The sequence below is a fragment of the Amblyomma mixtum genome, chromosome 8 (assembly GCF_055824585.1).
Source record: "Amblyomma mixtum isolate Tamu chromosome 8, ASM5582458v1, whole genome shotgun sequence".
Classification (NCBI taxonomy): domain Eukaryota; kingdom Metazoa; phylum Arthropoda; class Arachnida; order Ixodida; family Ixodidae; genus Amblyomma; species Amblyomma mixtum.
In genome coordinates, this window is record NC_143019.1 from 17,103,018 (window position 1) to 17,119,698 (window position 16,681).

Genomic DNA, 16,681 nt, shown 5'->3' on the forward strand with positions numbered 1-16,681 from the left:
CAGGATAGCTTGTGACGTGCCTGAAGCCACACGGAAGTGAAGCCGGAACAATCGACGCCAAAATCAAAACTTTCCAGAACACAGCTGCAATGAATGCATGCAGCATGTCCATGGCAAGATTATGCCATTCTACCCGTAAGATTGTGTTTTAATATACTCTGATCTTTTTTACCCCATTTACACACCGATTATATTTTCCAAAATGGTTACTGGACACACTGTAAGATTATAATCAGTGACGTGTCATTTTTTGCTGCATATAAGCATCAGTGATTAAGCAAACAGACAAAACATTAAAAAAAATTGCAACTTATACACAAAATAGAGTACCCAATTTAAATATTGTTGGAACTTCGTAGTCCGCCTATACAGGCCACGTTCAATGTAACCACCTTGACGAGTTTGTTAGGAATGGTCACTGCTGGTGCCACTTAAAGGTATCACAACGGCACGGAACTTGAGGGCCTGAAACATGGTCACTCTCTTCAAGCCGTTCCAAATTGTACTTCAAAGCGAATGTCTTCGGACACAAGTGGTACTGGAATCATTTCTTACCCTTATGGACTCGCATAACATGCATAACAAGGTTGTAATGTTTTGCAAAAGCCATAGGGCACAGCTCGCACCGGTACGGCCTCTCGCCTGTGTGGGTGCGCTGGTGCTCAACAAGGCTTCTCTTATGTGCAAATGTGCGGTCGCAGTTGTCACACCGGAATGGACGGTCACCAGTGTGGTTGCGGATGTGTTCAATCAGACTGTCTCGCCTTCCGAAGGTTTTGTTGCAGTAGCTGCACCGAAACACCTGCTTGTACGTCTGTCTACGCTGGTCCACACTGGTAGTAAACGTCACAAGGAGGCCCATGGGCTGAACGGCAGCAAGAGGAGTTGGTCCTGGAGACACACTGTACCCATGATGTGTAGCAACCAAGCCTGCATCATGTACACCAGAGTTATTCAAATCAACCATGCTGCACCACATCACAGCTAACTTCGCACAAGAGCAACATACTAGCGATTGTGACAACTTTAAACACCTGTTCAAGCATGTCAGATTGAACACAACCTCGAAACGAACGTGGCTCTAAAACAAGAACTTATATTTTGATGTCGGCTCACAGATATGGCAAACTTTTCAGCTTACAAATAAATTGATATTGCCAACTGTGTTGGGCAGATAAAGGTAAGCCAAGTTATGACCCCATTAAAACCTAGGCATCTACACCTTCCTCATTCTATTAGTGGCTCGGAATAGGGACAATACAAATGTGTTGAGGCTAACACTTTTTTAAAAGCAATCCAATGGCAGTTTCCAATGCCCTGTAGATCTTTATGCAACTAATGAATGCATCTTTTCCATCAAGTCAAGTACTCTAAATAATCTCTAATGAGTACTGCCACTGAGGAGAAATTCCTGAAGAGAAAGAATTTCCCCACGAGCCAAATAACATGTTTCCATAAACATGTCCAAATTTGTCAATCTGAAGTTTGCACTATATATATGTATACTGGGTGTTTCAGCGAACAATTTCAAAAATTCTCATAGATGGGCTTTTTAGCGTAAAAATATGGCTTTTGCAACACAGTATCACCAGTGTTGGCGGACACCAGAAAACTGGTGAATCGTCTTAAGTAGTAAGCTGGTTAACCAATTTTTAATAATTAACTTCTTAACTAGCCGACTTAGACACTTAGTTGCAATGAGTGATTTGTAGCTGGTCTTTAGTAATAGCCATATTAGTTTTTAGAAATTACAAAACGCGATTACCCTTGGTGCTGTGGCTCGACAAAATTTGGCTTTTTCGACTAGTTACATGCACTGGAGGGGTTGCTTTGCCTGCATGCTTTCGAAAGCCTATGCATTTTCGCATGATGCAGCCAGATTTTGTCGAGGCACAGTGGCGAGGGTAACAGCATTTTCTAAATTCTAAAAACTGATATGGCTATCACTAATGACTGGGTACAAACCTCTAATTGCAACTAGGCGCCTAACTCTATTAGTTAAAAAGATAATTATTAAAATTAGTTAACTAACTCCCTAGTTAAGACAATACAACACTTTCCTGCTGTCCACCAGCACTGGTAACATTGTGCCACAAAAGCCATATTTCTAATCCAACAAACCTATTTATAAAAATTTTTTTAAGTATTAGCACCCAGAAACACCCAGTATATATATACCAGGTGTCCCAGCTAAATGTAACCAAGCTTTTAAAAAACACAAGTTGTCCTAGCCGTCTGAAACTAAATGAGGGTTGTTTAGAGTCGCGTGGCCTAGTCTGCAGTATTTTTTCGTTCTTCAAGGTAGACTAATTAGTTGAGCTTAATTAACTAGCTTTTTAATTATTGACTTGAGGAACAAAGTGTCAATGGAAAAGTTGCAGATCGCTTTGAGAAACAGCTTACTGAGACATTTGCAGGGAAGTAATATTTACGTAAAATAGTTTTTTCACCGGCCTTTAACCATAACCCGCACAATAAGAAAAAGCTTCCACATGACAACTTTGCCACTTCACCGTCCCAAGACGCGCCTTAAAGAATAACATCCGTTTTTTCTGAAGTCCTCTCCTCGATGAGACTTTGGGTGCACACTGGGGCAGAGAAGTGAGCGAGCAGCTGGTCATGTGATAACTTTCTTTTAAGGCCAATAAATAAAGCTACGTAAATCGTAACTTGTCGGAAACAGCACTATTAGTGGTTTTTCGAGGCGATCTAAAACTTTTTCATTTACACTTTCTTTCTGAAGTCAATAATTAAAAAGTCAGCTAATCAAACTTAACTAATTAATTAACTTTTAAGAGCAAAAAAAACACTCAAGACTAGGCCACGCGACTATGAACAACCCTCAGTTGGTTTCATTGGACTAGACACTTCGCCTTTTTTAAAAGTTTGGTTACATTTAGCTGGGACACCCGGTATATACTGAGTCAAAAAGTCCATTTTTTCCAACTAAATACCTTGGTCTCTGACCCTGAGAACTGCAATGTCTCCGGCAGTATTAGTTTAAGCTGAACACATAAATTTTCAAATTTATCTTCATAAACCATAATGCGCGTCTGAAAGGAATAAATGCAAGCTACTGCACTGCACCAAGTGATAATTATATAATTATACATGCGTAATATCCCTGAGCCTCAAGAAAAAAGCTCTTGCTACCGCTTTTTAATAGCTGTTTTCATCAGAATGTTAAATGGACTACAACAAACCAAGACAAGAAAAAAGTTATAAAATGAGCCAGAAAAGTTAAAATTAGAAGGTTACTAAAACAAAGATAATGATGAAAGACATTTGAAAAATCTGGAGACACTGTGTCAGAAGCAAGGCCACTGTTAATGCATAAAGGATACAGCCCCACAATAGAAACATATTTCATGGCACTTTTTTTTTTTTTTTTTTTAGCCAGAGCATTCTCTATACAACCAAAAAGTTTCAAAAGATCCTGTTTTCTGTGCACTCAGATAAAATGCTTAACATGGAAGGTTAGACGACAATGGTTACAACGGGTACGTACACATTCAGATAGAACCCAGTGTTGCGAAAAGAAACAGGTGGTTTTGTTGCACCATCGAAGGGATATTTGCAACAGGTGAGAGGGAACGGCTTTTCAGGTGCACTTTCAATTATGGCAAGCGGAGTTTTCTTATGGCAAGTGCATCTCGCTACTTCGGGATCATACATTACAACACTGCCTAGAATTCCACCTGCTTCTCCCCCACAGGCAGGAAAAATGCAAAAAAGTCTTGTAAGGAAGTTTCTTTTCACGCCATTACCAAACATCCTATGTTCCCCAACAACACTAGCAGCAATGGCTGCCAGACACGCAAACATTTCTGGCAGTTCTTGAGTGCTGCTTTGTTCATGCAACGCACAAAAGATGTTTAACAGGGCCGTGAATGGTGAGGTTGTTTGTGAAGGTTCATTAGACAGTGACATAATAGATATGATATGCCGTTTTAGGGCACACTTTTCCCTTTAATCTCGTCCCCATATGTCATTCACACTCTCTCAAAGAAGGCGCAGTAGAGAAAGCCTTCTTGAGGAGCTCCTTGTCAGAGGAAACACTGAGTGGGGTTTTTGAATTTGAATCGTTCCTGGAGTAGAAGAACAGCTAGTTCCTACACTAAACAAAGTGGGGGCAGAGCGTCGATTCGAGATGCATTTGTGAATTCACCGGTCAGGCTTGTTAAGAGTGGTCTCGACTCCCGTGAAATAAAAAAAAGAGAAACAGTGATTTAAGGAAAAGAACCTCCTTCCCAAATCCAGTGGTGCTTAACCGAGTACTGTATCCAACATTCGTAATGTGGCAGCCCAATGTGCTTCTGGAAAGCACATTAGTTGAGCGGCACTAGGGGTTCTTTATACAGCAGACATGAGAATTATATGTCAAATACTGCATTTCAAACTCGTATAAGTAGCGCTTTCAGTTAATTCAAACAAATGTCATTTTGGATGGACGGTTATATTTCCAGTGTATTCTGAAGCTACACAATTTGCACCCCGGCACTAACAGTGCACGAAGGAGCCACATCCGAGGTCGGATACGTCACATTAGTGGCGTCATGTTAGCTGAAAATTCACTGGTCATACCTCAACACGGCAAGTGATCGTTCAACTATCCCTCCCCAAGCCTGAACTGCACGACACATTGTTGCCTGCGCAAGCTGATGTACGTGCTAAAACCATTGAATGTCCGAGTAAAGCTAGCACTCCGAAAAGCAATCAAAGCTTCTAAACTACTGCATGAGGCTGAAATGGAGTGCCCTCCACATGAGCATACAAGGTGTAAAAATTTTAACAGAATCAGAATAGAAGGACACTGAACATAGAGTCAACTCTAATGCCCTTTATATGACACATGAGAATCAATCATGTCACACATACACTCAAAAAGCAAACGACAAAGACAGGGCGCTACAAGTGTAACAAACTAAATGACAAATGCAATCACAAAAGTTCCACCAGAGTATCTACACCAGAACTCCACATAGTCTCTAGCCCACAGAGGGAACAAAAAAGGCATAACAGTTACCACAGAAGAGGGGAAGAAATAGGAAGGGAGAAATAAAAGAAAGTGTCACCAATGATGCTGATGAGCACGATTACATGACCTATCAGTCCCTCACCCAATTATCTTTGCTTACGCACAGTGCTATGAATCATCTCTGAAATTACCTTTGCATACACAAACCATTTTATTAACCGATTCTATGTAACAGATACTTGGACACAGCTAAAAATTTCACAGATTTTTCAACAGGAAACTTCTAATGATGAAAACATTTTCATCAATTGTGCAAGTTGGCACAATTGGCGCAGTATTCCCACCACTGCAAATGATTGGAATGCACCTTTGTCAGATAGATAGGTGCCCTTTTCTTTTTCTAACATTCCTGTAGGTGGAAAGCAAGAGCCTTCGCAAATCAGTAAAAGAATTGTTGAATGCAGGTGGAAGGAACAATGCTTGCGTTAACAGGTAAATGTGTAAGAATGGAAACTGAAATTTTCAGCTTAGAACGTCTGCAACCCTTCAAATATTATACTTCTACTCAAAATGCAAATAGTTTAAAAACACTGCAAGCTCCACATCATATTAAAGAGTTATTGAGGACACATCTTAATTCAGGTTATTAATATTATTAAACAATTTCACAGCTCTTTCCAATTGTATAGACCTTTGTCCATCAGCAAGACATGAATTTCTTAATATATACTTATATGTATGTATGTATGTATGTATGCGTGCGTGTGCGTGTGTGTGTGTGTGTGTGTGTGTGTGTGTGTGTGTGTGTGTGTGTGTGTGTGTGTGTGTGTGTGTGTGTGTATGTATATGTATATGTATAAAAATGGACAATTTCGTTGAGGCACTCCATTCAAACTCAAGACATCAATGGAAAAGGAGTACCAGACCATCTGCAAGAGATTCATGCACGAAAATTGTCTTGACATCACAGCAGTTTGCTTGCATATATGGCTGGCGGTGGCAATGGCCAAAATTCATTTTTTTCCCACTTTTCCTAGACTACAAAACCTACGTTCTCAGTGTAAGTACTGTATTTTCCAGTGTACAAGAGACACCTATGTACATATAGCACCCCCTTCCTAAATGGCAGTTTTTTCTTAAAAAAGGCATACATAAGTCACACCGCTATATAACACACATACTTTTATCGGTAAACACTACAAAAATGCACTGAAGATACTTTCGTTGAAGAGGGAGGCAAAAATACACACCTACAGCAGCCGTCCTCTACAGATAATCTTTAAGCTCTAGTTAGCACGCGTCTTTCTTGCGGTATGCGTTCTAGTGTTAACTGTTTGCTCGTTCATCAGTTTTGCATCGCTGTTGTCGTCGTTCAAGCACAGATCTTGCCAGCAAGTTAAATGCTTAGGCATGAAACGCAGCGTGGCATTGTTATGTTTTGGCAAGAGCGACGGCTGCAACAAGTCTCCCCACGAACTCCACAGTGCGCCAAGAGATCACAGAGCCGGTAGTCGCACGGCCTGTTTCTGAAAACTTAGCTCTGACACTACAACTAACACTCAAACGTTCACGTTACACACTTGTAACCATCCTGCGAGACATTTGCTGGTATCATTCACTGCAGTGTCATTGCAGCTTTACGCCAGTCCTGGATCATTTTTCTTTTCAAATCAAATTGCCTCCCCGCTGCCTGGTTTCCATTCTACAATGTATTATCAGCAGCACAAAACTTTAATTCTCCATTGTAGCTCCTTCAACTCACGGCTAGAGTCATTTTCAACAAGAACAATGCACGAGGTGCAGGACAGCTTGTGATGTGCCTGAAGCCACACGTAAGTGAAGCCGGAACAATTGACGCCAAAATCAAAACTTTCCAGAACACAGCTGCAATGAATGCATCCAGCATGTCCATGGCAAGATTATGCCAATCTACCCGTAAGATTGTGTTTTAATATACTCTGATCTTTTTTACCCCATTTACACACCGATTATATTTTCCAAAATGGTTACTGGACACACTGTAAGATTATAATCAGTGACGTGTCATTTTTTGCTGCATATAAGCATCAGTGTACAAGCAAACAGACAAAACGTTCCAAAAAAATTGCAACTTATACACCATAAAATAGGGTACCCAATTTAAATATTGTTGTAACTTTGTAGTCTACCGATACAGGTAACGTTCAATGTAACCACCTCGACGAGTTTGCTAGGAATGGTCACTGCTGGTGCCACTGAAAGGTACCACAACATCATGGAACTGGATTGCTTGAAGCTTGGTCACTCTCTTCATGCTGTTCCAAATTGTACTTCGGATCGAATGTCTTCGCACACAAGTGACACTGGGATCATCTCTTACCCTTATGGGCTCGCATAACGTGCACAAGAAGGTTGTAATGTTTTGCAAAAGCCATAGGGCACAGCTCGCACCGGTACGGCCTCTCGCCCGTGTGGGTGCGCTGGTGCTCAACAAGGCTCCTCTTATACACAAACGTGTTGTCGCAGTGGTCACACCGGAATGGACGGTCACCAGTGTGGGTGCGGATGTGTTCAGTCAGGTGGTCTCGCCTTGCAAAGGTTTTGTTGCAGTAGCTGCACTGTAACACCTGCTTGGATGTCTGTCTATGCTGGTCCATATTATTGGTAGTAAATGTCACAAGGAGGCCCATGGGGTGAATGCCGGCAAGAGAAGTTGGTCCTGGAGACGCGTTGTACCCATGATGTGCAGCAACCAAGCCTGCATCATGTAAACCAGAGTTATTCAAATCAACCGTGCTGCTCCACATCGCAGCTACCTTCGTGCAAGAGCAACATACTAGTGAATGTGAAAACTCTAAACACCTGTACAAGCATGTCAGATTCAACACAACCTCAAAACGAACATGGCTCTGAAACAAGAACTCATGTTGTGACATAAGCTCAAAGATATGGCTAACTTTTCAGCTTGCGAATATATGGATATTACCAACAGTGTTGGGCAGATTAAGGTAAGCAAAGTTATGATCACATTAAAAGCTAGGCATCTATACCTTCTTCGTTCTATTAGTGGCTCAGAATAGGGACAATAGAAATGCTTTACTTGGGCCGCGAATGGTGAGGTTGTTTGTGAAGGTTCATTGGACAGTGATATAATTGACATGACATGCCATTTTAGGGAGGAATTTTCGTTTTCATCTCGTCCCCATAGGTCATTCCCACTCTCTCAACGAAGGCGCAGTAGAGAAAGCCTTCTCGAGGAGCTCCTTGTCAGAGGAAACGATGAGAGGGGTTCTTGAATTTCAATCGTTCCTGGATTGGAGGAACATCTAGTTCCTACACTAAACGAAGTGGGGGCACAGCATCGATTCTAGATGCATTTGTGAATTCACTGGTCAAGCTTGTTGACAATGGTCTTGACTCCCGTGAAATAAAACAAAGAAAAACACCATGATTTAAGGAAAAGAACCTCATTCCCAAATCCTGTGGTGCTTGACCAGGTTATGCATCCAACATTTGTAATGTGGCAGCCCAATGTGCATGTGGAAGGCACATTAGTTAACCGGTACTAGATAGATAGATACAGAGAGAGGGGAAAGGCAGGGGTTTTAACCAGAAAGGATTCCGGTTGGCTACCCTGCACTGGGGAAGGGAATGAGGGGATTAAAGCGGGAAGAGAGAAGGAACGGGAAACAGTCACAATCTGTCAATCAAGACAGTCTCTCTCAAAAAACAAAACAGTGCTTTGTAAGCCTTGATGGCAGTCGACTGTTGTGGCCACAGACCGAGTATGTTGACCTCTGTGAAAGGGCGAGGATCAAGGCGTGCCAGAGCACAACGCAGCTTATGTCTTTCGGTCACAAAGACAGGGCACTCAGACAAGAGATGAGTGATTATCTCTTCACAGGAACAGTTTACACAAGAACGGTTGTCGGCCATCGCGATCCAGAAAGCATACTTATTTGTGAAGGCAACGCCGAGCTATAGACGACACGACGAGCTACATCACATGGAAGACGGAGGTGCAGTCCAGGGTCCAATGCCCTGAGGCAACTGGTACTAAGGGTTCTTTATACAGCAGACATGAAAATTATCTGCCAAATACTTCATGTCAAACTCAGATAAGTTGCACTTTCAGTTAATTCAGACAAATGTCATTTCGGATGGCCGGTTATATTTCCAGTGTATTTTAAAGCCACATAATTTGGACCCCCGGCACTCCCAGTGCATGAAGGAGCCACAGCTAAGGTTGGATATGTCACATTAGTGGCGTCATGTTAGCTGTAAATTCACCGGTCATACCTCAACGGGGGAAGTGATCGTTCAACTATCCCTCCCCAAGCCTAAATTGCACGGCACATTGTTGCCTGCCCAAGCTGCTGTGCATGCAATGCTAGCAGTGACAGCCCCCATCACAGCATAGTTTCATTTGCAGAGCTTCAGCTAAGCCCAATCGCATGCCGTTTTAAACGCTGAGTGGTATGTCATTGGTCTTTACTTTTTTATTTTATTTGTAAGAAGACATCTCCCCATACTGATGCCAATTTACATTCCCCTTGCTTTCACATGGTTTCTCCTGTGCATCGAAACTATGAGCTTACCACACGCTGTTCGCCATTTGTGCAGTGAAGCCACCTAACATGGACTAGATTTCATTGCACCATGAAAGAGGCCGCGAAAGCCCTCTTTCGGAGCAGTTGTGCTTAAACACTGTCCATGCAACAAAGCAACGACACAGCTGCAAAAAGTCATTGCAGTGCAGTTTCCAAGTTTTCATTCAGGGGCAGATGACCACTGCCCAATGTGCTGTGGTTTCCAATTTACAATTTTTAAATGCTTTTAAGGGCCATGTGATAATCTGACATTCTGATAATTTGGCTGCTTTATCCAGTTTCCTGCAGTTCAAATTAATGTGGTTTTATTCCGTTGGGACACCAGCACATTATCACTTTTATTTACAACCTCTCAATCAGTAGGAGACAGATGGCTGAGCCTTTCACCAATATTTTATGCTGAGCTAATGTTTATAACTATGTTTGCATAAAATTAACACCCCAAAATACTATTTGTATGCACAGATATCCATAAAGCAAATTACATTGTCTTGAACCATATTAAAGTGCACTCCTGAAAATTCAAAATTCTAAAAATTCAAGCAGACTCCTGGTCCCTTGAAGTATATACTAAAGAGTGCACTGTAGTGCGGCAGCTGCTAGCAAAACACTAAAATGCACTAAGTAGCAGGTAAAGATGGTTTCTGAGCAAAACAGCTCAGTGACCTATTAGCACCTGTTAACTCTTCATTGGAAATAAAGCATGGATTGATTGCCTTACTACCGTATTCACTCATATAACAAACAGGCTTTTTTTTTCCAGGAAAGGTGGCAGCAATTTCGGAGAAAGAATTCATTATGCGGTGAAAAAAATAAGTCGCAATTTCATATCACACACTTATCCATTTGTCCGTCCATCACCAACAAAAATACCAAATCATAAATGGTGTGCCCCTGAGGACATTATAACTCGCAGCTCAGGAACACTTGGTCAACATTTTCTTTGGTAGAAAATTAAGTCTGGCCTTTTTCGTTAAAATGCATGATCGCAGCAGTGTTAAAAACATGGAATGGCCAAGTAAAGCTATCACTCCAAAAAGCAACCAAATCTTGGGAACAACTGAATGGGGCTGAAACAGATTGCCCTCCACATGAACGCATAGGGTGTAAAAATTTTAACAGAATCAGAATAGAAGGACACTGAACATAGAGTCCACTCTAATGCCCTTTATATCACACATCAGAATCAATCATGTCACACATACTCAAAAAGCAAACAACAAAGGCAGGGTGCTACAAGTTGAACAAACTAAATGACAAATGCAATCACACTAAGTTCCACCAGAGCACCTACACCAGAACTCCACACAGTCTCTAGCCCACAGAGGGAACAAAAAAGGCATAACAGTTACCACAGAAGAGGGGAAGAAATAGGAAGGGAGAAATAAAAGAAAGTGTCACTAGTGATGCTGATGAGCATGATTACATGACCTATCAGTCCCTCACCCAATTATCTTTGCTCACGCACAGTGCTATGAATCATCTCTTTGAAATTACCTTTGCACCCACAGTCCATTTCATTAACCGATTCTATGTAACAGATACTTGGACACAGCTCAAAAATTTATAGATTTTTCAACAGGAAACTTCTAATGATGAAAACATTTTCATATCACACACACGTTCATCGTAGGGCAGCCTACAGCAGTCGCGACTTGGCAAAAGGCAACGGTGAATGTCGAATGTACTCATGGTCTCCGTATCCTCACATATGCGGCGAAATGTTATCTGCTAAAGCACCGCAAAGCGGGGGAATTCCAATGCACACCATAACTCAACCAAATCAGTAGATTAGCAATTCTGGCCCCCAGTGGCAAAGAAACACTCATGTAAGCTAAGTAAAGTCACACACACAAAAAAAATGCAAGCTCACAACACACTGAAGAATTTCTCGCACCATTCAAGCAAAAGTTTCTACAAGCACATCAGTCTCTTCTTCACAGTTAAAAGCACTCGCAATGATGAATCAATTGGAAGTTTATCTCAGCTCTTGTCAGCACAGCATAATGTATGGTTGTACTGAAAAACAATGACTAAGGGAAGGCCTGTTTCAATAAAATTCAGACATGTTTCAGATGCCACAAAAAGGCTACAACAAGGTGGAATGCTAGAAGCACTATCTTTTTTTTTTTTGACAATTTGAAACAGTGTCAGCCGAACTTCAAGGCATCTGGAAACAAGATCAAAAATGCCAGGATCACCATTCGAAACACTGGTATATGCTACACAAGCATTCACATTCAGAGGCAAAAACATTAATTTCTGCCTCCTCGCTGCCCAGTTTTCATTCTACAACGCATAATCAACAGCACAAAACTTTAATTTTTCAGTGTAGCTCCTTCAACTCAAAGCTAGCGTCATTTTCAACAAGAACAATATGAGAGGCACAAGATAGCTTGTGATGCGCCCGTAGGCACACAGAAGTGAAGGCGAAACAGTTGACGGCAAAATCAGAACCTTCCAGAACATAGCTGGAGTATATACAGCTAGCATGACTATGGCAAGATTATGCCGTTCTACCCATAAAATAGCATTTTTTTATACCCTGATCTTTTTTACCCCATTTACACATCGGTTTTATTTCCAAACGTGGTTACTGGACACAGTGCAAGATGGCGTGCAGCAACTTGCCATTTTTCGCTGTATATAAACGTCAGTGCATAAGCGCACAGACAAAAAATTCTGAAAAAATTGCAACTTTTACACCAGGAAATACTGTACCCTATTTATGATTGGAACTTCGCAGTCTGTCGACACAGATGACGACGATGATACATGCCAAGTTCAATGTAACCACCTCTACGAGTTTGTTAGGAATGGTCATTGCTGGTGTCATTGAAATGTACCACGTCACGGAACTTGAGTGCCTGAAGCATGCTGACTCTCCTCATGCCGTTCCAAATTGTACTTCAAACCAAATGTCTCTGTACAGAAGTGGCACTGGAATCGTTTCTCACCCCTATGGGCCCGCACATGCACATCAAGGTTGTAATGTTTTGCAAAAGCCATGGGGCACAGCTCGCACTGGTACGGCCTCTCGCCCGTGTGGGTGCGCTGGTGGTGAACAAGGCTCCTCTTATGTGCAAATGTGCGGTCGCAGTGGTCACACCGAAATGGACGGTCACCAGTGTGGGTGCGGATGTGTTCAGTCAGATGGTCCCGCCTTGCGAAGCTTTTGTTGCAGTAGCTGCACTGAAACACCTGCTTGGATGTCTGTCTATGCTGGTCCACATTCGTAGTAAATGTCACAAGGAGGCCCGTGGGGTGAATACCAGCAAGAGTAGTTGGTCCTGGAGACACGCTGCACCCATGATGTGTAGCAACCAAGCCTGCATCATGTGAACCAGAGTTATTCAAATCAACCGTGCTGCACCACATCACAGCTAACTTCGCACAAGAGCAACATACTAGTGATTGTGAAAGCTTTAAACACCTGTACAAGCATGTCAGATTGAACACAGACCCAAAACGAACTTAGTTCTAAAACAAGAACTCGTGTTTTGCCGTCTGCTCACAGATAAGGCAAACCTTTAATGTGGAAATAAATCTATATTACCAAGAATGTTGAACAGTGTTGGGTAGATTAAGGTAAGCCAAGTTAAGATCACATTAAAAGCTCGGAATCTATACCTTCCTTGTTCTATTAGTAGCTCAGAACAGGGTCAATACAGATGTGTTGAGGCCAAGACTTTTTCAAAAACAATCCAACGGCAGTTTCCAATGCCTAGTAGATCTTTACACAACTAACGAATGTATCTTTTCTATCAAGTGAAGTACTCTAAACACTCTCTAATGAGTAGTCACTGGGGATAAACTCCTGAAAAGATCAAAATTTCTCCACAAGCCATAGCGTTTCCATCAACATATTCACAGTTATCATTTGCAAGTTTGGACTACACTGAGCCCAAGAGTCTGTTTATCCAAGTAAATAGCTTGGTTTCTGACCTTGAAAACTGCAACGCTTCTAGTACGATTCGTTTAAGCTTAAGTTTGGGGCTGTTTTGAGTAACACTTCATTTTGCCACAAAACCATGCGTCTACACAAACCCTGCAGACGCCATCTTCTTAGAACAGGCTCATGATAAAACAAAAGTCTTGCTGAATTGTGGCTGTCTACGAATTGGTATGATTACAGATTGGAAAGAATAAATGACAGTCCAGACACAAAACAGGTATAGATGTTTTGAAAGAAAAAACGGATAACCAAATGAAAAAAATTGGAGGCTTATCAAGGTTAAGCCCAGTGGATGCGAAGCATGTCCTTAGCGTTTGGAGGCATCTTGACCGCATACACGCCTGGCGCAAAGACGCTGGCGCGGTTGCGGGCACAGAGACTGACGCGACGGCGGGCGCGCACCGCCTCATCCCTGGCGTGACGTCACATATCACGTGATGCAGCGATAGTGGCGCCGCCGCCGCATCACGCGAGACGGCGCGAACCGAAGCGTGGAGGCCTCCGCCGGGCGACGTCCGACGGCGCGATATGAGGCCCCATCTGCAGCCGGTGTGACGTCATCACGTGACGTCACATCATGTGATCTCACTTCAAGGTCAATGGTGGCCACCGCCGGGAGGCGACCGACGGCGCGATATGAGGCCCCATCTGCAGCCGGTGTGACGTCATCACGTAACGTCATGTCACGTGACCTACTTGAAGGTCACTTGAAGGTCAATGGTGGCCACCGCCGGGCGTCGCGCGAAGGCCTGAAACCTACGTTAATATGCTTCGCATAAAACATCTATTACTCATGTAACAGCCTATGGCCTGCTGTCGTAATAAACCTAAAAGTAGAACTGGAAACTTCAGGTTGAAATCTACATGCTCAAAGCAAGACATACTGTTAAGGCATTGCTAGTAATGTTGCATGCATGACTTAACATCAACGGAAGTTACTCAACCCCAAAAAATTGTGAATTCTTTGAATGTCCAGTACTATTCAAAGAACATCATCCTTTTACCCCTACCCATTCCCTCCTTCATGGAGTGATTGGTTCACTCTAGGCCTCATGCTGCAAGCCCGCTACCAACTTGGTTGCCAACACACAAGCTGCGCACTAGAAGCTACAGTTTATAAAACATTGCTTCTTAGTGTATCTGAATGCAAGGCAGAAAAAGTCACTGATGCTAGTTTTCCAGCGCAGGCTCCATCACAGTCGCATAGATAGGCATAAAGTAAAAGACACCAAGAAGTAAGAAACTGAATTACAAAAGTAGCAGAACAGCAATGAGAGCATTTCTCAAAGTATTAGCAAAATTTATCAAGCATTCAGTTTTCTCAGCACTGAAAACAATGCCACGGACAGAAATGTCACGGACACAATCTTTCACAACATTGCATCATTCACATTACAGCCAATTGGACCAGCTCTTGACATTGCAGTGGTCCGAAGCAGCCCCATTTTGAGCGTGAACATCATTAAAATCACTAGATAAACCATTTCCAAAGTCATGGATATCAAGCCACTGTGTCTGTGAGTGATGAGAGACCTAAACGATTCTTCCTCTTGCAGCAGGTGCTCCTTGGCTCGTGGATATTGGTTCGGAAGCCTGCAATGTAAAATAGAGCCATGCACTCGCAGTTAAAAGAATTCCAAACACCAAAAGCAGCAGCACAAGTATTTCATGTATTTAAGAATCCCAATTAGTAGACCCCAATTGCTCCTGAAGGTGAGAAAAGTAACGTGCAACAGTGGTTAATAACTTTTCTTTGCAGCACAGTAGCAGGCATTAGTGTGTTAAAGTAGATGGATAAAGACTGTTACTAAGAGGAAAGGCTCTCTTTCTAGAATGGGCCGGTGGTGCACTGGTACAACTACCTGTTCTAGTAGCTCTTAAAGACAAAAATCTGGTCTGTGGGGCAACAATGCAGAAAGGAGAGGCTACCAACCATAAAAACACAATTGGGAGAGTACATGAGGAATATATTTATCATTGTCATAAAATAGCTCTGCTTAATGGTACGTTGCTAGAGTTCCCTTCTTGCAAAAGTATAGGCACAGTTAGAACAGTTTTTCTCCTGCATCTGTAAATTACGAGCAGAAAACACAGGAATAAACCCGATGACAAGAACTCTAATGCAAGCACATGCATTTACACTGTGAAAGTATAATGAGGCCTTTTGAGTTCAGCTATTACAAAAAGGTTTCAATACTGGTTCTTGCTTGCTGCTAGTTGTTGCCACTTGACATCGATTTCTCAAACCATAAAGAGACTCCCATAGTTTCCTCCTCACCGTGGGCATGTTTCACTGACCACTGTATGCACCCTAAATGCGAGCATTATCCATTCTTTAGACCACCGGGATCACAACAACACAGATGACCCACCCCCGAATACATACACTCATTGGTACATATGGCGCTCACAGCTGAGGCCATCTACATGATGGACTGTCTTGCCAACAAGGGAGGGCCAGAGCTTTCGATCCGGACATGACTAGAACACAGTTCACCCATGCGGCAGTCACTACTGCCATCTATTACAGTAAGAAGTAGTCATAAGGCAGCCATTCCACATGAACACACAAGGCGTCGAGGTTTTACGAGTAAGAGGCCAGAGAATGAGCATAACGTCACCTCTAATATCCTTTATATTACCCATGCACAGCAACCACGCATTACAATCATCTAAAAACCAAAAATTAAAGCCTGCCTGGTCAATATAGCAATGAAAAGCCCTAATACAATGAACCAAACCTCCATACATCAGTAGCTGTACCAGAACGCCAGTCACCATGTCAATGCAGCTGCGAAGTCAAAAGTACTGGGAAGCAAAGACAACACAAAAGTAGATATCATTTACATGCAACAAACAAAGTAGAGAGGGCAGATGATCAAGAAGTAAGGTAGACAACAAACGCACGCCATATCACCCCAGCACAAGATTTTCCTTTTTCGAATTTCAAATCTTGCAACAATGCCGAAAGAACGCCAACAAGGAAAGCTTACAGGAGGCAGCGTTTTGCCCAGTCATATTCATAAAAACAGCGCTCTAATACTATAAAATTTATACACTAGTGGCAAAAGACACAGGATGCAGTGAAGCACGGGGACAGAGAGGTTGCTTCAGTCCTGCCACAATTGACCCCTGTGGCCTCTATGCCAGGTATGGAGA

The 16,681-nt window shown here is 42.4% G+C and overlaps 1 protein-coding gene across 1 annotated transcript; it reads right to left on the reverse strand.

Moving 5' to 3' along the window:
* Positions 1-4,825: 4,825 nt before the first annotated feature.
* Positions 4,826-15,415, reverse strand: LOC149331509 (uncharacterized). Its single transcript, XM_089556690.1, has 2 exons — positions 12,525-15,415; positions 4,826-7,715 (listed from the first exon to the last, which is right to left on the reverse strand). Exons 1-2 carry the CDS (start codon positions 12,943-12,945, stop codon positions 7,327-7,329), a joined length of 810 nt encoding a protein of 269 aa, XP_089412816.1. The 5' UTR covers positions 12,946-15,415; the 3' UTR covers positions 4,826-7,326.
* Positions 15,416-16,681: the final 1,266 nt, after the last annotated feature.